The 26,348-nt window shown below is 41.0% G+C and overlaps 1 protein-coding gene across 1 annotated transcript; it reads left to right on the forward strand.

Moving 5' to 3' along the window:
* The first annotated feature begins 4,862 nt into the window (after positions 1–4,862).
* Positions 4,863–26,062, forward strand: ACSL5 (acyl-CoA synthetase long-chain family member 5). The gene is made up of 21 exons (XM_014958005.1): positions 4,863–5,006; positions 12,797–12,982; positions 13,547–13,655; positions 14,299–14,363; positions 14,443–14,544; positions 14,872–14,971; positions 16,182–16,360; positions 17,035–17,067; positions 17,294–17,345; positions 17,906–17,979; positions 18,424–18,501; positions 19,464–19,598; positions 20,487–20,621; positions 20,700–20,795; positions 21,301–21,373; positions 22,244–22,332; positions 22,412–22,528; positions 22,973–23,116; positions 24,101–24,202; positions 24,591–24,662; positions 25,107–26,062. Exons 2-21 carry the CDS (start codon positions 12,827–12,829, stop codon positions 25,245–25,247), a joined length of 2,052 nt encoding a protein of 683 aa, XP_014813491.1. The 5' UTR covers positions 4,863–5,006; positions 12,797–12,826; the 3' UTR covers positions 25,248–26,062.
* The last annotated feature ends 286 nt before the right edge of the window (positions 26,063–26,348 follow it).

A 26,348-nucleotide genomic window follows, 5' to 3' on the forward strand; every position in this document is an offset into this window, starting at 1 on the left:
TTCTAAAGAAATGTGTACAATTACTTTGGAAGTTAAAGAGATGTCCGTATTCATCAGAAAGCATAATTCTTTTGTCTTTTAAATCCATGCATCTAATGAAGCCCACAGAATTAAATCACAAAAGCAATAGACACGTGATCTCAAAACAAGCCACATCTTAAACTTCTTATACTCAGGCTGGTCTTTAATTGGGACAAAATTGACTCAGTCAAGGCTTGAGCTGAAGCACAGGTAGAAAGAAAAGATTTCAGAACATAGTAGGCATTCTGCATTGTTCCAATAACAATGTGTAAGCAGAAGATCTGCTGTATATTAAAGCTAGTCATTACAGCCAACCTCTATATCTATAATGGCACCTTATCAACATCAATGGCATTATCTAGCATGGAAGGAAAAAAGAGACCCTGTATTATAGAGTTGGATCCCAAACCCAATCAGAATATCAGAACAAAAGCTGAATTCAAAGGCATATCCTTTGTGCTAAGCACAGGTGAACAGATGAGGTCTAAAGCACAACACATGAAGGACTAACAGGCATCTTAAACCAATGTATGTACCACTCCCCCATCAAAAGCACAGGATCTTAAAAAAAATAAAAAAAATCATTGCTGTCTCTCTTGTTCAGTTAAATTACTTAGGATTGACATTGACAAACCAAATCTTCATGGCTATCTATACTGTAAATAGAATTTGGTTGTTTCAATAAAAGCTTAACTACCTAAACAAATTACAGGACTGTGATAATACTTAGAAGCAATCCAAGTGGTCTTTAAACTTTCCTCATCTAAATATTACACGTCAGATATTGCTCACTTTGAACATTAGCTTTTTTCTCTTTTATTAGCCTGTAGATCCAAAGTCTAAAGTCACCAAGAAAGACTCGCTCTGCTTTTTTACTTCCAATTTGTATAGTCAATAGTCAAAGTCTCTGTTCATTAACTGTCATGTCTGCTTCTCATGCTCACAATCTACCCTGGCAGTAGGGGAGGTTAAGTACAGCAGAACGTTCAGGTAAATGTGTAGGCAGAATAATAGAGCCAAACTATGAAAACTACTGAACAAATGAAGCTTCAGTGCTTTAATCATGTTTTAGGATTGGATTTCCAAGTCCCAAGTTGATGTAGAAGCCAAGCTCCGCATGGACACAACAACAAAATTGTGTTGAGCTTCTGAGTGTCAGGAGGCCCTCAACTTTGGTGGGCAGTTCTCATTCTCATCAGGAGTTAAATACCATGAAATCTTCAATAGTTGCTTCAAATTCCATCTAAGCTCATTTGTATCCATTGTGTGTGCCCACTCTGTTGTTTGAGCAGCCTTCATTATGTCATTAACCTTTAGAGAAGGAAAAGACCTGATAATTTAATCTGTCCACAGACTTTCAGAGCCATGCAGCGAGGCAAAATGTGTGCTGGATGGTCTCCAGAGTTAACATGCTATTTATGGCATTCAGTACTTTTGTGATAGGAATGGCTTCACTTTGTTGGAGATCACGCAGAGACAGCTTCGTTATTTTTTCATCTGTGATTCTTATAGATGGAACAGAAGTGATCAATGCCAAATATCTTTTGTGTCAGAGCTCAGAAGAACTAGACTTTTGGGGACAAACTCTGATCCCAAAAAGACCAATGTAAACCCACAGCCTTACATCATTTCCAGTCAAAAATCAGTAGAATTATCTGTCAGTTGTTATGCTCAGAGCCAGCAAGTCAAGATACAAATCCAATGCTTTTAGTTCCTGCAAAGTGACTGGTTCTGGTTCATACTTGTGTGTATTCAACATCTACAGTTATCTTGAAGAGTCTTTTTCATCTAGTTTTAAAACCTTAGACACTTACTGGGACCCACCACTTGAGCTCTGCACGAAGTGAGGAGAATGCAAGATTGTCAATGGTAACATGGAAACAGCAGATTCAGATCCTTCAATTTTATACAGCAACTGTACCAGCCAACAAAGCAAGCGTGTAGCTGCTCTTGGGCACCCCAGAAGAACTGCAAATATTCAAACATGTGAAGTCTCATTAGTTGATCTAAACAGCTGAACTACACATCCATCCCTTTTATACAAATTACTCATAACATCCTGGCACCAAACTTTACTACTGTCAGGGCAATTATTTAGGCTGAAGGGTTAGATTTGTTTCATGTTTATCACTCAACAGCCTATTGCGTTCGAGTAGATTTCACAAGGCCAATAAAAAAAGGCTTCTTATACTTTACCTAGAAGGGATTAAACTCCAGCTTTGTGTGGTATTGACCTTTAGCTCCACTCTTCACAGCTTGGACTAGTTGCACAACCTCAACAAGAATCACTTTTAATCAGCATTCAGGGATACCTGTTTGTGAATATACAACTGTGGGATATCTAAAATACGCCCGTGAATCCTGTTGTAACAGAGCTGGAAGAAAGCTGGAATAAACACTCTTTTCAATTTATTTTGCTCCCCTTTGGTGCATATTCTTCATCATTCAAGTGTCAAGGGAATTGCACAAAGGGCAAAGGATTAAATTGCTTGTGTGATATTTCAAAGAACTATTAATGTGACTAGTGATACTTTAGCTAAGTGCAGAAAATGGATCTAAACAGAGAAGGCAAAACATTATCACCTATAAAAACTAGCAAAAGAAAATCTGGATTATCACATGCTTAAAACTACATGCATGCAAAGACTTCTGTCAAAAATTAATAATTTGACTAAACATTGAGCCAAAACCTGCTCAGAGATTTAAAAAATTACTAGCTTAATACAATTCATTGCTAGTCTACAGAGACTTCTTCATGTTATTTGTCATGTTTTCTTCATAATTTAGTCTTGAGGAGAAAAATTAACAACATTTTCATTAACTAAAAGTGTTTTTTTTCCAATCTTATGGAAAAAAATATTTTCTAATTCTTAGTAGGGTCTTCCTTGATCTCCTCTTTCTCAGAACTGGGACAGAGGTGATGTTTCCACAGCTGATCTAGTCTCTTTGATGTCACTGGTCATGTGCTTTGGTCACTAAGATCACAAACTACAGCATCATTCATTCAGAAACAACAAGGAGCACAGATAATGTACACAGACCAGCCTGCACTGCTGGCCATAAGCCCATGTGTCTTCTAGGGCTTCTGAACATGTTTTTTCACACCTGTTTTCAAAACAAACTGAAAAAAAACCCCATCTGGTTATCTACCATTAGCAATTCAGGAAGACTTTTTTGATCAAGAGCCCAACCTAGCCAACTCAGAGATGACACACTTACGGCTCAGAGCTGCTCAGGACTGCCAGAACAGTTTTAAACAGTGAAGTAATCAATGGTCTTCATTCATCAGGAAGAAACTATATAGGTGAAAGGTGGCAAAACACTACAACTTGGATTAATCTGCTGTTCAAAAGAGGTAAAAAGCCATGCACTTGATGTACCAGGGAGAAGGGGCAAAGAAAGAAAAGTAGTTACAGCTTTTCACTTATAGCTAGCTCAGGTAATTTGCTTTGTTCCCTCCTCAAGTGACTCTGCTACTCTTCCCCCAAACACCTGTACAAGATGCACCTAGGAGTCGAAACCACAGATGGTGTCAGTCATTCTGGCTATTTTAAGGCAGTGAGGCAACATCCAGTCACACTGAACAGGACCTGCCTAACTACTTAATATCTATTGCATACCTCATAACAGCATTAAACCGACTGCTTTTTTCCCCACATGCAAGATGCACCACAGACTGGAGCCCAGAGACTTGCACACCAGTATTATTTCTTTACACCAAGTCTGGAATCATCCCGCTCATTTTCTTTCATCAACCTCAAACTGCCATTTTCTAAAAAACTTAGAGAAGGTTGCAATCAGGGGTTCTAGGAGGATAATTAGTGTTGGCACAGGTGCTTCCACTTTTATTCATGTCCACTGACACAGGCAGGTTCCCTCACCCCAATCAAGAATACTTAAGATCATAAGTGAAAAGTGTTAATATTAGTTTACTCTTCAGATATCATACAGGAGTCAAATTCCAGCACCAGTCAAACCAGGTCTGGATCAACAAAAGCTTTGTTATCTTGACCAGTCCTGACAGTACTGAGTGAGTGCTGAAAGGACTTTGGTATTTAGCCTTATATCTTGGATCATGAGGAGCAAACTTCTTCCAAAGATCACATCCACAGCCTTTGGAGGTGATGCCAAGAAGCTCCACCTGCCAGCCCAGCCTGCGTACCTCACAGATGAGTCTCTCAAGCAGCCTTAAGCAAAGCAGCTGTCTTACTGCCATTTCATAGATGAAGACAAAACCAACATAATCAATCACTTAAATCAACACAAGAAATCTCTGATGAAGCAGGCTTAGCCTACTTGCCAGTACAGCAAGTGAAATATCCTTTGCACACCTTCAAAAGAGAAGGTCCATCGTGGCAAGATAACCAGTCCCTGTACATCCCAACTGCACTGAGAGCTCCTGCCATAAAGCAACACCCTACTTCACTGACCACTTGAGCTGCAAAGGAAACCCACGTCCCAGCAGTTGGACTTGATTAAGGAGAGGCCCCTCCACAAAGCAGCAGGGAAAAAAATATCACAACATATTTGCTTCTCAAAGTGCACTTTAGGAGGCACCTTTTCTCAGTGGAACAAGACTTACTCAGTGCCCCACACACACTCAGAGCAAATGAGAGTTCTATTAAAAGCCCAAGTGTGCAGCTTTCACAGGGCTGGGGTTCTCTCTCACAGTGAGCTGCTCTCTTCTAAGGCTGTTGCGCAAGAGCTGTATGTTTAACATTTCTAACCAGCCAAAATTGCTCTTTATATTTGATCAGGAATAATTTTTTTATTTTTTTTTTTTTTACCTTTGAACCTGTTGCAACGCAGGTTCAAAGGTTACCTGGGTGCAGTGTTGCCTGTTTATTAAAGCCACACACTGATGATTCGGGGCTCAGTCCTGCCACGGGAGCTGGGGAAGCACCAAGCCTTGAACACCCACCTGGAGTTGTAAAGCAGCAAAGGAAGCAAGTCCATACCAGCCCCTCCACCGGCGCTGGAGGAAGGTAAGCAAATCTCTCCACATCACTACCCCTCTTTCTCAAGTTCTAAGCTTCCTGGTCCTGCAGAGAAGTATTGCAAGCGGGATAATAGCTTTAATTTGCTGCAACGGCTGAGTGCAATTCAGCCTTGTCATCAGGCTGTGTGCTGTTAAAGGCAACAGCTGTGTGATCGGCTGCGTGTTATTAGAGAAGCAAGGCTGGGCTCAGGGGTGGCAGACAGAGAAATCACAGCCTGAGCAAGAGCAACCACCTGAACACTCCCTGTTGCTACACACCGCCTGGAATTGGAAACCTGACTACCATGAGGCCATTTTCCTATCAGTTTGTTAGTTCTATCTATTTAAAGATACAGTGCACCAGTGCCAGGCTCCCATTCAGACTCATGTTTAAAACAGAGTTCCAGAAATAGAAGAATCAGTTGGTTCCACAGCATCACAGGCAGGTTTTGAAATCTTGTCAGTAAGAACTCTTATATGTTAGATCATTTATACATATAAGCTTATTGGCAACATTTACTACAATAGGACCTTAATTCCCTAACTAAGAACACAGAAGCTGGCTGTAATGCCTTTTTAAATGTTTTAAAAGTGCGGGACTTAGAGTATGGCACACCATGGCTTACCTGGGCTGCCATTGCCTTGGTACCACTGCTTGGTGTGGCTGTAGAGATGGAGCCTTCTCCAAGCTCCTGCTTGTGTACAAAGCTGCAGCTGCAACAAAGCAGAGGATAACGGCAACAAAGATTAACCGGCAATCAAGCTGCAAGAGATCTGGCAAGAAGCATGCTGCACTTCCAAGTCTTAAGCCCATTGTCCTGTCCATACTACCTTCTCTGAGGAACCCACTTATGTGTGTCCCTATGTGGTCAATCTGCTTTACAAAAGCCAGAAGGCTGCCCTTGAAAACTGCAGCAGAGAAATAAAGAATGATTATTTTCATAGCATTAAGAAAACAAACTTGAAATCAAAACCCCTTCAAATGAAGTGAGCCTACACTTCCTACAGACACAAAACTTAGATCCAAGTCTAGAAGTACAACACAGAAAATGGTACCTGAGCTAATGCTTCTCCTTTGTTTATTTACAGTCTCTGCTATTTGCTATAGGCAATGGGCTATTTTGGCATCTTTGGATAGCAAAAGTTCGTGCTGTACCATAACCTTAAGGTTTATTATAAAGGCTCATCTTATCCATCCTCTATGCAAACCTGTTGTGACAGTGGCAACAGAAAGGAAACACTTTGAACTCTCTATACACATACTCTATTCTGCTCATCCTAAATTGCTAAAGGGTATGAAAGATACAGATGTACATTTTACATACACGTACAAAAAAGAAGCAAAGGTTGAGTTATTCACAACCGCTTTATTTTTTTTGGCAGAGAATTACTAGCAACAAATGGATTTGTGTCTAAAAAATATGGAGTTTATTCAGATTATTTGAGGCAGTATCAAAAATTAAAAGCCTCAAAATTTGCATGTCACTTCTTATGCATACCAGGCAAAGAACGCCCGCTGTATTCTAATTTATGAGCATTAAACAGAACCAATCATTAAGGAGAAGCTATCCTCCCCAAGGCTATTTTATGTGCATCTCTTAATCCAATTTAAGTTGGATCTGTGAGACCCACCGAGTCCAGGCAATGCAGTGTGACCTTCCCAGCTCAGGGACCTCCACATCCCAGGCTGGGCTTCTGGCAGCCCAGGCAGGACAGGGCTGTGGACATGTTCTCTTGTACCCACAGCCAGAGTCAATGCATCTGAGATACTCCACATTGCTACCCAGAGCTGATCAGAGACAGGGCAAATTCACTATTTTTTCCCCTTCCTCCTGGAAAAATAACAGCCCAAGACCAGATACCTGAGGGGGGAAAATCTTGAGGGAGGCGCTCAGAGCAGGTGACAATAAAGCTGTCTGGACTGGGAGCCTGGCCTTCTTCCCCTTCTCTGTAAGGGGCATTGCCTTTTCCCAAGAATAAGTCTACCCTGAGTGGCACTATTGAAGTTGAAACTCATAGCTTCACTTAAATGCCACAGGAAGAGGTCTGGGTAGCCAAAGGCAGAGAAGTTTCATGCAGAACAAGCTAGCTCTTTTTCATCTTCATGCAAAGCTCACAGCAAAATTAGTGAATTAAATCTCAGCTTCCATCAAAGTATATCTGCATTGCTGAATAACGTCACAATTACAGGGTAAGTTAACTTTACCTGACTAGCATAAAATTTACAGCAGCAATAAAAACATAATTACAATTAGGGGAAACTATGTGTTTTAGCAAACCAAGGTCCAGGACCAGCATATTCTGGATGCAAGTACATGCTATGTTACTCCATCCTAGCAATAGCTAGTCTAGCCTAAGCAGATTATGCTAAAATCACACATCACAGAAAAACTTTCAGATAGGCAAACTTAAATAGCAAAACAATTCCCAAATCTAAAGTCAAGACACTAAAAAATAGAGAGAGATGAAGCTACTGTCTTCCCATCCCTCCAAAACATGCTGTAAAATTCCAGTTACATTAGACAAGCATTGGGGAGAAAAGGGGAAACAGCAACAGCTACAAACTGTTAAACAGAGAAGTGCAACTATAAAGCCATAAAGAAAATCCCTGTCATAGCAGGAAACAAAACTGAAGTTTGAGATGTGATTCATTGTTAACCTTGTAGAGATAATTGCATATATGTAAATCTATGCTATCACAGAAGGAACTAGGTAGCTTGGGGGAAAACAACAACACAAAACCCAACAACAACAACACAAAACCCCCACCAGAACCAGATAAACAAAATCAGCAGCAGAAATGGGGATCTAACCCACCAGCAAATCTTCTTTTTGCATATATACTTCTTCTTATATATATTTATATACTTCTGTTATAGAAGTATATAAGAAACACCGTACTCAAAACATTTTTATGGTATTACTACAAAGTTCTGTGTAGCTATAGAGAGAAAGTTGTTATTGTTGAGAATACAGCTTTATACACAGAAAAAAAAAAGACATTATAAAAAGCAATTTCTAAATATCAGAACAAAAAGTCTTGGTATACTTTTCATCTTGTTCCTCAGAAATATGTAAACTTCAAACTCCTTTCCTCAACAATAAAAAAAAAAACCTTCAACAACCTCCTCCATTACTTGTTGTGGCTTTTTTTTTTTTCCCCCTTCCCAAGCCACTTCAGCTCCCCATGCAAGTTCCTTCCTTTTAAACGCTCCCTTCCCAGCATGCTTTTCTGCTCGCTGATTTATTTAAACGGGGGAGAGGGAAGTAGCTGTAGTTTTTTAATATGGGTGTTTCCTTGTTGGGGGTGGTTTGCTCCTGTGCTGTGAAGGCTCCCTTTTACTTAAGGAAAAGGGGTTGGTTTCTCACTCTAGCTTCAAAATGGTAGGTAGTTTTGATTGCTTGTTCAAATTTCTGTATTTGTTCTGAGTTATCTTCTATATAAGTAATAAAGCTCTATTTTTATTTGTTTTATTGCTAATAGGCTTGTTTGCTGTTACTCATATGGGCTCTTCTATAACTTATGTGCAAGTGCAGTGATCAGCTGTAGGGCTCAAGATAATTTATCAGGAGCCTGCTAGGAAATCTCTGGTAGTGAGCTATCAGTTAGATGTTAACTGATGAATTTCAGCTGAGCTAAGTTCAGATACATGTTTGCTCTTTGCTCTCCATAATGTAAGTGCTGTCATAATATGTACTGATAAAAGACATTAGCATCTAGAAGTTGTAGTGTTATCTTTTCTTTTGTAGCTATATAAGGTATTTAATGATGATATTCTAGTTTTCTTGGGAGTTCTATTTGAATTTTCAAATTGAGCTTTAGTTCTAGCTCTTTAAGCTATGCTTATTGTGTGTTTAGAGATAATTTCCTCTTTGTGTAATATTTTTGCAGGTATGTTTTTCAAGAATGTGATCCTGTGTTATCTAATAGGACAAACAGTAACAGAACCCATTATTCTAAATATTTTTAAAGTTTTCAAAACTTCAAAGGGCTAGTTGAACACATTCTATCTTTCTGAGTAGGTAGTTCTCAAGGAGAAAACCTCATATTAAAAAATGTGTGAAAGCTTGGCTTTTCAATTTATCTCATAAAATGATTTCTCATACTAAGCAGTGTCGTGGTGTCATTGCCCTCCCGATAGAGGGACAGTAATATCAGACATAATAAAATTCTTTATTAAAAAAGGGCCTTTCTATCTAAGTATAGTAAAAGCCTGAGTTCAATAGGTTTCACCAGGCAGGCTCAGAAACAGCCTGTAACGTGCAGTCTGAAACCACACAGCACTAGACTTCCTGAAAGTCACTGAGGCCTCGTTCTCTCCCACCCCTTTGCAGAGCACTTCTCGGGCAAGATCAAAGGGTACTTGAACTGTTTGGCTCTGACTTTCATAAGAGGTACTCTGAAAGCAAAGCCTAACTAAGGTGTATCTAAGGCTTAATGCAACTTACTGTGGATTTTGCTTTGTGGTTTTTACCCAGCTCTCTTCAGCAGTCACTGCTGAGCTTTTGCACATCAGCTTCTCTCTGGTTGCTAAAAGTCAGATGTTCCTAAACCCTGCAGAACACAAGACTTCTCCTTGCTGCAGCTGGAGGGAGATAGGATATAATGCTTCCAAGGAGTGAGAACTAGTGGCTCACATCTGCAGGACACCAGGCAAGAGCTGCACTGTGTAAGCAACCGTAAAGAGTGAGCTACTGGTAGTTAACTAATTAGTGACCCTGGTGTAGTTGGTTGTAGTCTACTCTTCCTGCTTGGAAAGAGTCAATGCTACCTTACTAATGCTGATCAATAAGTTCTTGTGATCACCTCAAAAGCACACGCAAACTGTTTCTTAGGTGAACTTGAGACAAAGAATATAATTCTAGGAAGCATTCTCCTGGGCAGTGATTGATCACTGCTTCTGAAATTCTGCGAGTGCCAGAGGTTGCTTTGCTGTCTGTAAAGAACTACCACAATGGAGAGGACACCAATTTCTTTCTTCATACTTCTGTGCTTGGAGGCACAAAGCTCAGTCACTTTCCAGTGGAAAGAAGCCCCTGATGTGGAGAAAATAGAGAATAACTGTTTCATTCATTCATTCTAGCTAGTAAAGGAATTGCTGTCAAGAGGTGCGTGTGGGGGGTACAGTGGCAATGGGAACATGTACTCCTGAACTCAAGGCTGTAAATGGTATCACTGTAATCTCTTTTGATAAAAACTAAGCCTTTGCACTCCAGAGCTTGGTGGCATCTTATCCCTGACCATTGATCAGGCCAGACAACCTAAGTACACTTTAACTGTCCACCATCGTATTGCTCAAGAGGGCTAAACAGGTGGTTTGAGACATCCTGTGCAGTTTGTATCTTTCTGGTCACTGGGAGTTGGAACCCTTCAAAACCCAGGGGTTTCAAGCAGCCCACCTCCTGCACGCTTAAGAGAGGAGCTGGTGTTCAGCCTTGCCCTCCAGTGGAAGCTGGTTTCTGTCAAAAATGCCCTGCCTTTGTCTCATGCTGCAGGGAGCTGAGTTTTCACTCGGTTGATACAGCTGAGGTGTGATGTACACATATGTGATGTACACACAGGGTGCTTGGGTTTGTGGGTTAAGCTCTGGTGGCAGTTGCTCCATAGCACAGACCTGGGGTAGAGCTGTTCTCTTCCCGTGGGCAGAAGACTCTGCCAAGTAAACAGGCTCCCGTCCTCTCTGCTGCCTTGAGGGAAGCAGGATTAAGTGGCTTTTGAAGGATACTAGAACTGATTAACCAGCAGTGACTTGGATAAAGCAAATAGATACAGTAGAAGCTCTAGGCATAGGAAATGACTGTCCCAGTGCTGGGAATTCAGCTGAATTTGCTGACGCTCTCTTGCTACAGCTTGATAACACACTCAATGTACTTTGGTTGGAGTCACTAAAGCCCAGCAGGGGAGACATGGTTGGAAAGTAAAAGTAAAACACTATCACTATTCTATTCATGAAGCAGGGGAACTGAAAATAGTCTTTCAGATGTGAAAAGCACATTTTTTGTGTGTGTACTGCAAAAAAGATCTAGGTATTTGTGCTTTAAAGGATGTTAGGTTTTGACTCTCACATGTATAATCTCATTCAGTATTGTAAGTGGGCTAATGAAGACAGTTACTAAATAAACCCATAAATGCAAGCCTACAAGCAAATGAGCATACAATACTTCGCAGGATTTAGAGGTAAACCTGTCAACAGGTCTTTTTTAAAATTAAAAATCCATTTGACTTATAACTGAAAATAATCCTTGACTAACTATAGGGATTCTTGTTAGCTTACACTGGGATTAGGCTACTGTCTGGTTTCTCTTCTCTATGCAAGAGCCTTATGGAATCAATTCAGAATCTGAAGGCAAAAGCTTTGCTGCATTTGATCATCTTCAGTCTTTTCTCACACTTGATCAGGTGTTTTCTCTGGACTTTGAGAGCAGGGGAGTTGGACTAGATGATCTCTATGGTCCCTTCCAACTCTAAAAATTCAGAGAAATTCAGTGAAATCTTTGTTCCAAGCATCGTTATCCTTCAGGGCCTGATGTTCAGTCTTGCCAGATGTCTTTGCACAAACTGCCTTGTGTGTGAGTCAGGAGGTGAGAATACTCTGACCGAAAGCTTTTCAGTGACTTATCTACTGCTGCATGGAGCGTTTGGGGTTAGTGGTTTTCTAGCCCTTACCACAAAAAGGTCAGACAAGTGTTGTCTATTAACTTTCTGTCAAATAAGTCCACGTAACAGACAGTAGCTATTTGTGACAATTGCACTGATCTGTCTGATTAGGCAGTGTTAATGCTAATCAGTGTTAATAAGTTATACTAGAGGACTTTGTGCTATAGACAGGATCCCCAGTTCTGTTTATTATCTCTACCATGATACTCTAAAGGCAACCAAACCTTCCTGGTTTCTAGGAAATTGGCTTAAAAGTACTAATAAAAAGAGCACATCCTTCACCTACTAAAACCAGTACAGCTATGCAGGCGTGTGGTCTCTTCAGCTGCTTGCATATAACTCTATTCTCTTACTGCTGGCTGAAAAACTTCGTGTTCTTATAAGAAATCCTGCTTTCTCAGGTTTTGCTTCCCTGCTCTCAAAGGAAGAGGCTCTGGAGGATGCGAGCAGCAGAACTGCTTCGATATTTCCCAGTTATGTTTCCATTGCACACATTGACTCTCTCGGGTCACTGCTTCCAAGGGGAAACTGACTTTCACAGTTTTGACTTGTGCCATCTCTCATGCTGAACACACTGTCAGTGTCTGAAACACTTGCCCAGCACAGACCCTGCTTTCCAGTAAGAGCAGCTGATCATGAAGATACTGCTTGTTCTGCAGACATTGACATGTTTGTTACATCTACATATAATTTAGTGATACTGCTCATATTTTAGCAATATCCCAGCCTGTTGGACAGCTATAATACTGAGTTTCCTTACTGCTACTGCTCACATCACTGAACTGTAGGTATATTTTTGGTTATACTTAATCTGGGGATTTATACACTGGCTTTCCCCAGGCAGAATTTTACTGTTGAATCAAAAGAATTGACATCTGTTCCTTGTCTGATTTCATTAGGCTTCAGCTTTTTGTGGAGGTGGATGCAGCACAGATTAACATTTATGGGGACAGGTGACTTGAGATCTCCTAAGAAGCTTAAAGCATTGCACAAGCACATTTCCTTATTGTACCAAAACTCTTTAGGGGAAAACTGCTGAAATGATTTGTAGCATTGCTTAACAAACCACTTAAGTAACCATGGCTCGTAGGTAGTGAGTGCTTCTAACTCGTGTCTGCTAAACCTCCTGTCTGTTTCAGGTTCAAATCTGGCTCCACTGACCCAACACAATGATCTGGATACTTCAAGTCCTGTTCTCACCGCTTCCAACACCAGCATTGATTAGTCTTATTGTATTTGGAGCTGGCATCTTCCTGTGGGTGATAAGCAGGCCCAAACCAGTTTTGCCTCCTGTTGACTTGAACAAGCAGTCAGTAGGGGTTGAGGTAATACTCGCTCTGCTCGTGGGCATGGACTATTTTTGAGAAGCTTAATTTGAATACTGATCCATTCTGATTCTGGGTATCAGTGGAAACTCTCCTGTCTGCTATAAGCAACCTTCTCTCCCAGGTGTACAACTCAACACTACGGTGGGGAGAAGGGGAATCTTAAGACACTAAAGAATAAGAAACAGTGGCTTTTGCCAACAGGGTTAGGTGGGCTTTTTACCTTGGCTGTCACTGGCTTATTTCTGTATTTTAATGCTTTGCATCAGCTTTGAGGCCGGTGCTAGACGACAATGTTAGACTTCACGTAACTAGGCGAGTTATAGCGCTCAATCTTAGTCAAGGTCTCTCTAATAACCTGTAATTGAATATTAATCTAGGTCATCTAGAAAATTCCTCTGCATATGGCTGATGACTGAATAGACCAAAATCAGGAAGGAAAATGAGACTTCCTAACAATGAAGTGCTATTAAAATACTTTAAAGGGGGTTCTGGGAGAATGGCCGAGGAGCAAATGACATTGCATCTGTTCTGCACTGTTTCATAACCATGCTCTGTTCCTAGGGAGGAGCCAGAAGAGGTGCACTCTTGACAGATAATAACCTGCTCTCTTACTACTTTGAAGATGGTAAAACCTTGTATGAAATTTTCCAGAGAGGACTGCATGCTTCTGGTAAGCTTTGCATCTGCCTGTTAGTACTTGCCTATCGCAAGTAAATAAAATTATTCCAAGCTCTTTTGCTTTGCCTCTTGTCTGTAGTAATAATCAGGCACACAAAAGCTTTCTTAGCCTTCTGTGGGATGCAGTGACAGGTGACCATATTTCTATTTTTTTCTCCACTGATTTAGAAGTAGTCTTAGTTGGCAGACTGGGAGGGAACAAGCATCAGAAGCTTAAGATGGTATGGTTCAGTGAAGATAGTAAGCTTCAGAGGGGGCTGGGGGAAAACACCTCTGCTTTACCTTATGATGTGGGTTTTAGTGTAAAATTACTGCCTGCTTAAAACAAGTACGAATTTGTGCCTGTGTGTCCCATGCATGGAAATATATGATAGCTTGCAAGCTATTTCAAGCTCACATGTACTGTGAAATGGGGAAAATTACCAGATTTTGCAAGTATTGCTGTAACAATAAAGCCAACAGTCTTAAAATCTTGGCTTGGGCAGAGTGCTTAACTGGGGACACTGCACTTCCATGGCCCATGAGTTTAGCTGGATGTCTGAGTGAAAATGTTTCCTGCTTACTTGTGTTGCATTAAAGTGTTATGCAGCTTCAGTACTGACCCTTATAGCTGCTTTTCTGAACTCTTCCATTAGGAAATGGCAACTGTTTGGGCTACAGAAAGCCCAACCAACCTTACCAGTGGCTGACATATAAACAGGTGAGTATTGTACATGACAGATTATTTTAATTTGGGATATTTTCTTGTAACACTAAAGTGGGGGAAAACTATTTTACAGGTTTTGGACAGATGCCAATATTTGGGATCAGGGCTCCTGCAAAAAGGATGCAAACCATCATCAAACCAGTATATTGGTATTTTTGCTCAGAATAGGCCAGAGGTAAGCAGTGAATTGAATATCCTTTCCCAGAATATTCTGAGGCCTTGGGGAGAGGAGGGGCCTGTATTTTAATAGCTTGAGGCCACATAAGGAACAATCACAACTGGCTTACCCCTTCCCATTTCCTTTATTACTAAGCACACACTATGCCAGGCATGTAATACAATGATCTCCAACCCTCACCACTCTAAGAATCTCATTGATGTGCTCCTCACACAACCCCTACTACTAATGTGTGCATGGGCTAGTTAAGCTGTATGAAATCTGCAGGTAGTCCTGTCTTGGGAGCTGCTAGTTTTTCTTAGCTCTGCTCTTTTCTCTCTTCAGTGGATCATTTCAGAGTATGCCTGCTACACTTACTCAATGGTTGCTGTTCCACTCTATGACACTCTGGGGCCAGAGGCCATTGTATATATTGTTAACAAAGGTAAATATTGACTTTCACTATTTCATGATTTCTCTAAGAAGCTTTGTTTCAAGATGGTTGAAGGTCAAGGGAGTTTAATGCAAAAATCAGAGTAGTTTTAACCTTACTGATCTTACACTTTCCTAGACTCTTAATTTCTGTAAATGAAACTGCTTTGCAATGGTTCAATGCCTAGAAAAAGCCAGTGGGCTTCCTATGCCTCCTAGTGTCTGGAGTGCAAGTCCACTGAAGACCTGCTAGATCCTGTGGACCATCCTGCAATCAGGGCTCAACTATTTTCCATTTGAGGTTTTGCAATTGTGAACTCCCACTCTGCCAAACAATCAGACAACACAGGCAGGCTTGTATGCAAATTAAGACTAGATGTGTGTCTTTGATTTAAAGCTGTAGGGATGTAAAGTGCGGAGGACAGAGGGGTAAAGGTATGCCTAAATCTGTTGTTTAACCTATCTGGTTAGGGCCTGTTGTTCTACAGAACATCATGGAAGAAACTGGTGAGGAAGCTTGAATAAATCTTCAGAATTTCATCCCCCAGTCTTAGGGGAGACGTGATGGGGGGAAGTATCCACTGCTGTCACAATGATCTGGGATCCAGCCCATAAACAGGATTTTCCAAACAAAATCCTTTCAACAGTTATGCTGGAGAACCTTGCAAACAGGTCTTGTCTTGGGACTACATAGCTGTGCCTTACCAGGCTAACGGGGAACCAGCATGTTCAGGCAAATCCAATTCCTCTACTGACTTCATGGGAAATGCTTTTGTAATTGCATAAAACTCTATTGCACATGCAGGAAAGTTGAGACATTAACTCCAGAATTTTAGCTACCTCTTTCTCTTCTAAATTTCTTTGTTTTTAAGGAATATGGCTAAACCTCAAGAATCAGTAAGGACAATTCTGAGCTTTTATGGCAATATGGAAAGTTTAAATGCCTATCTTGACTGTGGCTGAGGACATTTGTCTTCAGGTCCTCAGGATTTGCTCCCACTTTGGGAAATCTTGAGATTCTAGCTATACAAACAACTGGCTGTGGTAGGAGGAATCTTCTTAGCACTATAAACCAGCCACTGAAACCATATAAACAGATGTAAATGTCTTTAGAATAAATCAATGAATCAATGCTGTGTTCTAAATGTATGTGTTACGGAGCTGTCCTTCTTTAGCCTCATGTCTTCTAAACAGACTTCTGAAATGTAATGTCTTTCCTGTAGCTGACATCAGCATAGTGATCTGTGACAAGCCTGAGAAAGCACAGGTCTTGCTTGAAAACTGTGAGCAAGGAAAGACCCCAGGTCTGAAGACTATCATTCTCATGGACCTCTTTGATAAAGAGCTCAAGGAGCGAGGAGCTAAAGTGGGAGTTGAAATTCTAGCACTGCAGGAGGTTGAGGTACGTGACTAAAGGCTTCTGCTTGACCTTGCCAGCTAGACATCTGCACCTTCTCTGGTAACAATGACACTTCAACATAAGCATTATCCAGTTGTCACATCTCTAGCTGAGTCATTTTGAAACTTGATAGGGCTGGCCAAATGGACTTGTGGAGTTCAAACCATTGACTGAAGTTGTGTCAATGTGCTGTGGACAGTCAGGACGCATTAAACTGAAGACTCCCTTAGCTTAATTCATGGTGCAGTTGTAACAGGATTTATCAGGCTTCTTCTAAACTGGCAGTTGAGCATAATTGAAACTGAAAATTACTGACATCGCAATACTAGGCTTAACCTTCCAAATATAGTGCAGAAGTGTAAAGTATGAGAGAGGTGGCCTACTTCAAATAAAATGAAATATCTCCATTCAGTATGTCCAAATTCCTTAAGTAGTTCTGATCACTTTCTAAATACACAAATTTGTGCTTTCCACAACCCCAGGAGCCAGCTTTTCCAATTTGTGTGTAATAAATTCAGGAAGACTCTTTGAATGAGACAGACTATCAAGAGGCAAAGTAAAAAAAAAAAAGTGTTGCACTTGAAATTTACTCATTTGATGTAATGAATTTTAAATTTATTCATTTACTGTTGCACATCTTTCTGTTGCAATTAAGCTGGGTTTTCTCTCTAACACAGGAGCTGGGAAGGAACAACATCAGAGAACCAGTTGTAAGTATCTCTGTGAAACAGTTATAAACTTGCAAAACTACTCTCTGAAAAGACCTCTGGCCATGCTGGTAGGAGAGAAGGCTGGCAGAGTGTTTTTATTTTGTATCTTGTCTTGCTGTTTCCAAACAGAATTCCTGGTTCACTCCCCTTTAAGAAGTGTATGTAAATACTGATAAGCAACATAATCCTTTATCTGTTGACCTTATGTGGCTTTTTTCCTCTCTAGCCTCCTAAGCCTGAAGACCTTTGCATTGTGTGTTTTACCAGTGGAACCACAGGTAAGCAAATCTATAATGATGCTTCCCCACTAAAACAATCTCCCTGTGTTGGGGAAAAAAAAACCACACCACCTTTCTAGCACAAAAAAAGAGGAAACACTATCAACATGAAGTAAAACAGTAAATTAGAGCAGTGTCAAGCCACTACTGCAGTTTTACTTGGGACATTGTCACTATAAATCAAGTGCACTGAGACTTCTTGGAGATGGAGGGGGAAGAATAGCCAAATTCATGTTGTCTTACTCTCTGAAAAATACAGGATCTTAATGTTAAAGAGATTGGTTGTTTAACTGTGTCTGATCCACAGGGGCTAGAGAAACACCCTGCTTCAGCATTCTCTGTGCTGCTCCAAATTACTCTGCTGTTTCAGTAGATGTTTCCTTTATAGAATATCTATAGCTGAAAGTGCACAGTATGAGGCATATTTATGATCTCTTAAGCTAATGCATGCTATGATTGAGCCTAATACTAAGATAGTTCAAACTGAGCCAAACAAGGCATGGGAAACTGACAGTAGAAGCAGTCAGAGCCACAGCTGATTTTGCTCGATCTCTCCAAAGGTAACCCTAAAGGAGCCATGCTGACACATCAAAATGTTGTTGCAAATGCTGCTGCCTTCCTTAGAAGCACAGAGGTAAGCTTCTGCTGGTGGTGATCTCTAGGCTATGCCACTCAGTCAAGAAAATAGCTTTAATGTGGGCATTTTCTGCAAACCGTTCACTCCCAGCAAACCCATGCTTTCCTAAGTGCCCATATTTCAATGGCACAATAGTATTGCAAGAAACTTGGTTCAGTCTGAACAAGAACATCTACACAGAAGTTATTCTAGAATGAGTCAGTCCTAAATGCCAAGAGTACTAAACTATCCTATTTGGAGTCTTGCCAAAACAAAACTGATCTGATCTTATATGGCTGAATTACAGCTGCAGATTGTGAAGACATGATGGATGAGCCTGAGTCGTTTGAAGTGTCTATTTCAAAGAACTCAAATTGATCCAAACTTTATTCACTTTCTGCTTAAGAGTTACTCAAGCAGGCATAGGGAGTGCTAACCTGCTTCTATTTCTTTCCCCTCTAGAACGTAGTTGAGTGTACAAGTTCAGATATCACCATGTCCTATCTGCCCTTGGCTCACATGTTTGAGAGAGTTGTACAGGTAAGCAGACTGTGTGCATGCTGCTAACTTCTGCAGAAGATCTTGTATGTATGAACTAGTTCAGACCATAACATTTGTTAGAAGCCATATCTAAACGGTTAAGACCATCTACCTAAAAGTAAAACCTCTGAACTGACTAAATAATGCCTAGTTACTTCTCCAAGATATGGCTACTATCTTCACTAAATGAAGCTTTGTTCTTCACTCTGGCCTCACTGAGTCTGATTTACTAAGACATCAGCAAGGGGAATGAACTGCATCAAGACCTTAGTCAAACACAGTGAAAACTAATACTTGAAGAGGAAGCAGTTTAAAACCAGTGGATTTAGTACTCAGAGGTAAACAGTGGTGCATTCTCCGCTGTTTACTCTGCTGGGATCTGTCATCCTGCCTATCTGTTTCCTAAACTGGAGTTTGTCAGTCAATTAATGCACTTCCTCCAGCATGTTATATAAGTAATGGGGAACTACAGGGAACATCAGCAACTTTGTGGCAGGATCTAAATTTTCCACATTTAATGGTCTTGGAACAGTCTTTTAATCTCCATTTCCAACCCAGTATTTAAAACAGAATGTGTTTTGTGCTGTTCCTTGTCAAGCTATTAAGTTCTGTTGCCTTGTATTTAAATTTCTAGTATCTTAAAAGATATCAAAATAGAACAGCTGTTCCAGGTGTGGTGAAGCTCATATTAATTGTATTCAACCATAATGTGAAACTTTTTCGTTTGTGGTCTTTATGGACTACAAATCAAAGTTGCACACCAGAACTTAATTTATGCATCTGAGCCTCTATATATCAAAATATAGTAAAAGGTATGACAGCCTTCTGTATTTCCTCAAAACCCATTCACAGAACTTCCCTACCACTGGGCACTGGAAATCATGCTGCTTTCTGCAGACGAATAATTATGGCTAATGAAGCTAGGAATTATCTGTGACTAAGCTTATTCTGGTCAATTTTAGACTGTGGTCTACAGCTGTGGAGCAAAAGTAGGCTTCTTCCAAGGAGACATCAGGTTTCTAACAGATGACATGAAAACTCTGAAGCCAACACTATTTCCAGTTGTACCAAGGCTGCTCAACAGAATATATGACAAGGTATGTGAGCAATTTTAGCTAAATTATCTTCATGTTCATATATCTAAGCAAGCATACAAATTTAAATTAATATTGAATAGAGCATAATATCACCGTTAGTTAATTACTCCTTAATAGGAAGCACTCTTTAAAATCCTTTCTGAGGAGACGGAAAGAGATTTGGGACCTGGAGTATATGAATCGTGTACCCAGTCAGGACTGGGCTAGGTCTCTTGCTGTTCAGAGAAAAAGTTTGTTTACTTTTGAAAAGCAAATGAAGCAAGTGTTAAAGCTGTCCCTCAAAACTGTGGCTGAAGTATGTCAGCAGTAACACAAATTAGTATTGCCCCCTCGTTCATCTCCTAGACCATGGCAGTAGTGAAGACAGACCCTAGAACATCAAAGTAAGATATGGTGCCTCCTACCAAAGCAAGAACTGGAGGTACAGATGTGAGTTAAACCCAGGAGTCGCCAATAAGTCTTATGAGGAGAGGCTGAGGGAGCTGGGATTGTTCAGCCTGGAGAACAGGAGACTGAGGGGAGACCTTATCACTCTCTACAACTACCTGAAAGGAGGGTATAGTGAGGTGAAGGTTGGTCTCTTCTCCCAAGGAACAGGCAATAGCAGAAGAGGAAATGGCCTCAAGTTGTGCTGGGGGAGGTTTAGACTGGATATTAGGGAAAAAAATTTACATCAAAAGGGTTATTAAGCCTTGGAACAGGCTGTCCAGGGAAGTGGTGGAATCATTGTCCCTGGAGATATTTAAAAGACAGGTAGACGTGGTGCTGAGGGACATGGTTTAGTGATGGTTTCTGTCAGTGTTAGGTTGATGGTTGAACTCGATATGAAAGGTCCCTTCCAACCTAGACAGTTCTATGATTCTATGATCCTAATACTTTTCCTTGCAGATACAGAGTGGTGCAAAGAGCCCGGTGAAGCGTTGCCTCTTAAACTTTGCTGTGACTATGAAGACAGCTGAAATTAAACAGGGCATAATTAGAAATGACAGTATTTGGGATAAGCTGATCTTCAAAAAAGTTCAGGTAAGTCAGTCATTCTAAGTGTGAGTAAGCTGGGCATTGTGGTGTCAGAGGATCTGATGGCTTCTGCTTCACTTGTAGGAAACCATGGGTGGAAGAGTGCGTATAATGGTAACGGGTGCAGCCCCTATATCTCCCTCTGTCCTGACATTTCTTAGAGCAGCATTGGGCTGTCAGGTAAGCTGAGTTGCTTGGTTTGTTTTTTTTCTTCAAGTAAGACCTGTTTGATTATGTCCAAATAAGTGACTGATGATACAGCTGTGGTCCAGCCCACCTTGTTCCTGGGGAGATTGCTTCATCTGAGTTAACTGTAACAGAAACAAAATTCTGCAGGGCTGGCTTCAAACTGCACTGCAAAAAAAACCTATCCTGTAGGCTCTGGGAAGAGGAATAGATCAGCAGAAATAGGAACATGCAGCACTCAAAGTCAGGCAGCTTTGTGGGAGCTCATTGACTGTGAGGATAAGCCAATGTAGCACATTTGAGAAGAGTTCAGAGAATGAGGGGACCAAAGCCAGGTTTGGATAAGTGAACTTGAAGAACATCTGGCTACACTAATAAGACTAAAAAGTCTTAAAGGTTAAGATTATTTTGACTGCTTTCCTAAGAAGAATTGAGCATGGGCATAGTTGAAACTGAGCACCAAAGGCTTGATGTTCAGAACATTCATCTTTTTTCACAGATCTTTGAAGCTTATGGCCAGACTGAATGCTCGGCTGGATGCACTTTTTCAATGCCAGGAGACTGGACAACAGGTACAGTAGCTGAGACTTGGAAACTCTACCACAGCTGCCATCAGAAAGTTGCATTCAGGCTTAGCTGTTCTACAGCTTCTAGTCAAATGAAAGTTAAATCCTGCCTAATTAAACTCAAAGTGACTCTTGGTAGAAACAGTCACCTGTATGCTTAATAGGTACTGAAATTCTTGACTCAAGTAGGTGAGGATCTCTCTTGTAAAGTGACATAGGTCAGCTTACTTGTACAGAGCTGAGCAAACTGGACAAGGACTTCCCAAATGGCTTTAAGAAACTAGTCTTAGCTCCCAAATAACTTGTTTTACCGAAAGAATTATGACTAAAATATCAGACATACTTGATTATTTTCCTGAAGGACTACCTCACTTTGAAGATTTAGCTTTCATCTTAACAAGGATATTTTTAATATTGGGCATTCTAAGTTCAGGCTCAAGTCACCATCTTTGAAAATACAATAACTGCAGAGCATAGCGAGGATGAAATGTAAATGAATAGCAGGGTCTGTGAGGGAATTCCATGGAGGCAAGTGTAGTACATGGTTGGTGTGGTTGATTACACCAATAAATGGCCCTGTGCATTGAGACCTGAGCTGCTACTTATCCTGCATTAACTGTTTGAAAGTAGCATTACAATAACTTTCTTGAACATGTCAGATTCCTTTATAAAGTACAGGTTCTTGCTAAAGCAGTGAATAAAGAGCCATGAAGTATCTACTATCACTGAAGTCTTTTATATGTAGGGGGCACCTGAGTTCTCCCTTCTTCAAGACCTAGTCTTTCTAGCTTTTGACCAAGTAGGGCCAACTGCTAGCAGAATCCCCAAAATATAACTGTTTTTGGTTGTTGTTTGTTTCCCCCACACCACCCTTAGGCCATGTTGGAGCCCCTCTGGCTTGTAATATCATAAAACTAGAGGATGTGGAAGAAATGAACTATTTCTCTTCTAACAATGAAGGCGAGGTAGGTACCACGTCCCTGTGTGTCAGGAAATACTGAAACATAAGACTTGGTGACTAACAACGTTCTGTGCTTCCTATAGGTCTGCATTAAAGGACCAAACGTGTTCAAGGGTTATCTGAAAGACCCTGAGAAGACAGCAGAAGCAATTGACAAGGATGGCTGGCTGCACACTGGAGACATAGGGAAATGGTTGCCAGTGAGTAATTGCTTAAAGCAAACTATCCCTTGAATGTGAATTCCTGGCTAGTTTACAGGAATCTGAAAAGCTGGAGAAGTGAATTCTAGGATAAACGCCTCACAGGGTATCTTGTTATAATTCACCAAGTAACTCCAGGCAAAGCTCCAAAGACCAATTAGGTTACAAGATCTCAAATAATACCTGCTAGGCCAGTAGTTATGACTATGTCACTTCCACAGTGAAGAACAACAAGGTGTCTTGCTTTCTGTTAGAGGATAAAGGAGCTGTCTAATCATGTCCTCAGCTAGCTGGAGAAATTAGATGAAGTGCCCCTTCTCTCTGTAGACAGCAAAGACCAGTTCCATACTAGCATGTGCCTTTCATAAAACAAAATCAAACTTTTTATCTTCTTATAGAAGCAAGACAGACTTGAAACTAATGGCCTCCACCTTTAACTTCTAGAATGGAACGCTGAAAATCATTGACAGGAAGAAGAATATATTTAAACTTGCACAAGGGGAATACATTGCTCCAGAGAAGATAGAAAATGTCTATATCAGAAGTGCTCCTGTAGCCCAAATCTTTGTCCATGGGGAAAGCCTGAGGGTAAGTGATGTCAGGAGTGAGCATCCTGCAGGACTCTTCCTACAATGCGTTCTGGAAAATCAGGGCACAAATGTATGCATTTACAAGAGTCCTTGAACAAGTTTCCAGTAGTGCCATATTTATAGGAATATCTTTTCAGACCTATAGCTTTCCTGATTGACAGCAAAGAAAAGGAGATCTTGGCATCAAGTGTCAAGCTGGGTAAAGGCTAATTGCATACCTGTATGGGATTAGTGTCAGGTCAGCTCTGTGCAGTTAAGAATCATAGAACTGTTTGGACTGAAAGGGCCCTTTAAAGGCTATCTAATCCAACCCCTTGAAATGACCAGGGATGTCTCCAATTCAATCAGGTTGCTCAGAGCCCCGTCCAACCTCACCTCAAATGTTTCCAGGGATGGGGCACCTACCATCTCTCTGGGCAACCTGTGACAGTGTTTCACCACCCCCATTGTAAAAAAAAAAAAAAAAATCTTCCTTATATCTAATCTAAATCTACCCTCTTGTACTTTAAAGCCATTATCCCTTGTCCTATTGCAACAAGCCCTGCTAAAAAGTTTGTCCCCATCTTTCCTGTGGGTGCCCTTTAAGTACTGAAAGGCTGCAAGGAGGTCTCCCCGGAGCCTTCTCTTCTCCAGGCTGAATGACCCCAATGCTCTCAGCCTGTCCTCATAGGAGAGGTGCTTTACCCTAGCGGTGTCACCTCTGCTAGCAGAGGCCAGTCTTCAATCTGTAAACCAGCCAAAAGTAATTGCTGGAGCATTCAGCACATCTAACAAACTGCATTAGTACTTCAATTACCGCTGTCAGAACCCAGATAAGTGGCTTGAAAGTCCTTATAGCTACATTCCGAACTCTGGAAATGGATAGGGATGTAAATGTGGCTTGTTACAGAGACACTGTCCCCAATCAAGTTCACATAGACAATCAAAGTAATTGCAGATGCCTTATCTTGGTATCAACATGACTAATTCCACTTGTTTTCAGTCTTTTCTAATAGGTATAGTGGTTCCTGATCCTGAGACGCTTCCAGAATTTGCAGCAAAGCTGGGAATAAAAGGTTCCTATGAAGATATGTGCAAAAATCCAGTGAGTGGCTTTATGGTTTTAGTGGCTTTATACATAGAATTTAATTCTGAAGTCCAGTTTTGCATTGCTTTGACTTAATTCTACCCACCTCTTTTTTTGTAAATAAAGCTGGCTTAATGCTGGCTGAGTCATGCAAGCAGCCTCACAGTAAAAACTGGAACTAAGTATAGGAGTCCCTTGATGTTTCAAGGGCTATCAATGCTTCTTTTCCAATGAGAAGATAAACTTCACCATGTAGTGGCCTTAATAAAAGAAATCTTGAATGTTGAAATATGTACATGTATTCTTGGCAACCTCATTTTTCACTGACTGGGCAACGGGTATGGTCTTGAGCTGCAATTACAAAATGGCAGCTTTACACACTCTGCTCCTGCTTTGTTTCTTCTAGGCATTGAAGAAAGCTATTTTAGAAGACATGGTCAGACTGGGGAAAGAGGCTGGCCTTAAATCCTTTGAACAAGTGAGTACTTCTAAATCCTGCTTGTCACAAGCCCCTGTATTGCTAACGCAATGGCTGGGAGGTCTTCAATCCTGTTACTGACTGTGCCAGGATGGGGTCGAAGACAGCTGCCCCAGGCAAGTGGCTGAAGCAGGCAGTGAAACATGGACTTGGCTGCCTGTCTCTTGACCAAGAGATGGGTGGCTGTACGGGGCAATAGGTGCACTTGCCATGAGATGGAGTGGAGGTTCACCATAGGCTGCAGGAGCTGTACTGTAGCTCCAGCCTCTCCACTTGCTGCGTCAGCCAAAAGGAGTTTGACTTGCATCAAAAAACGGTTTAGTTACTGGACCTCCTGAGACTGAGTTCTTGCACTGAGCTCAAGGAAGCTGTGAAGAACTGTTGCTTGTGTTGCCTCTAAGTAATTATTGAAGTGTCACATGCTAAATTACTTTCTTTTAATAGGTGAAAGACCTGTATGTCCACACAGAGATGTTCTCTGTAGAAAATGGACTCTTGACACCAACACTGAAGGCAAAACGACCAGAGCTTGTTAAAGTCTTCCAGAACGAGATTGAGGCCCTCTATTCAAGCGGGCAGGAATAAGTGGCCAGTTTAAATCAAACTGCATGGAGTATCCAAACAAATCTGTGACACTACATGATCTATGGAGAACACAAGCATGAGTGGAGGGGAGCAAGGAGAACTTCAATATATTGTTTCTGGTATCCTGGGAAAAATGACTTGCAGATGAAGATGGCTATAATATAACTGACAACTGGCAGTATTCCCATCTTGCAGAACTAAGCATCAGCTGTCTAGGCGGAGCCAGAACTTTTCATCTTCCTTGGACTGTGACTGAAGTGCAGAAACACTGAAGAGCCTCAGCCTGTAAGAGTTAGCAGTGGGCACTTCTCCCTGCCCAAAGCAAATCTTGTTTTCCTCCTCCAACTATGAACTCCATTATGACCTTTTGTGAATTGCAATCAGACTGAACTCTTTCATGCAGTTACATTTTTTTTTGGGGGGGGGAGACAGTTCAAAAACCAAGTGCAGGAAAATAACACTTCAGTTTCCACTCAGGATGCTACAACCTGTCTCAATATGAATTGGTGCTTAACATCTGTTCAGCAAATACAAAGTGAATTTCCTATTCCTAGCTCTGGACCACACAGTGTAGGTTGTTTGTAATGAAAACGAGTAGTTTGGCATTAAATGGTTTACAAGTATATTTGTCTAATGGAAACATAGTTTATACTCTAGTATTGGAGGTACTGGATCAGTTTTTGCACATGTCCTCAAATGCAACAGCATTTATAAAGCCTCTACGGTTTTGAATTTGAGCCTGGTAAGTGGAAAACTTTAGCTGTCATCCCCAAGAGTATAGGATGCAATAAACTGTAACTGCCCAATCAAACCCACGCCTGTGTGAGTGACTTGTTTCTCTGCTGCAACCAGACTGTCAGCTCCAAGGTCTACTGCTGCCTGGTTACGTGCAGCTGTGGGTACAACACAACTGCTGCAGAAAGCAGACTTGTTTCCTGTGCTGGCAGCTCAGCCACAGCTCAAGCCATGAGGCAATAAGCTAGAGTGGAGAAGCAAGATCTACTCTGGCACTACTTTTCCTTTTTTGTAGTAGTGTAATAAGTGCTGAAGACTTCTGGACAAATTCATTCTTCCAGCTCAGCATATCACATGAAATAAGGC

The sequence above is a fragment of the Calidris pugnax genome, unplaced genomic scaffold, assembly GCF_001431845.1.
Source record: "Calidris pugnax isolate Ruff unplaced genomic scaffold, ASM143184v1 scaffold4, whole genome shotgun sequence".
Taxonomy (NCBI): Eukaryota; Metazoa; Chordata; class Aves; order Charadriiformes; family Scolopacidae; genus Calidris; species Calidris pugnax.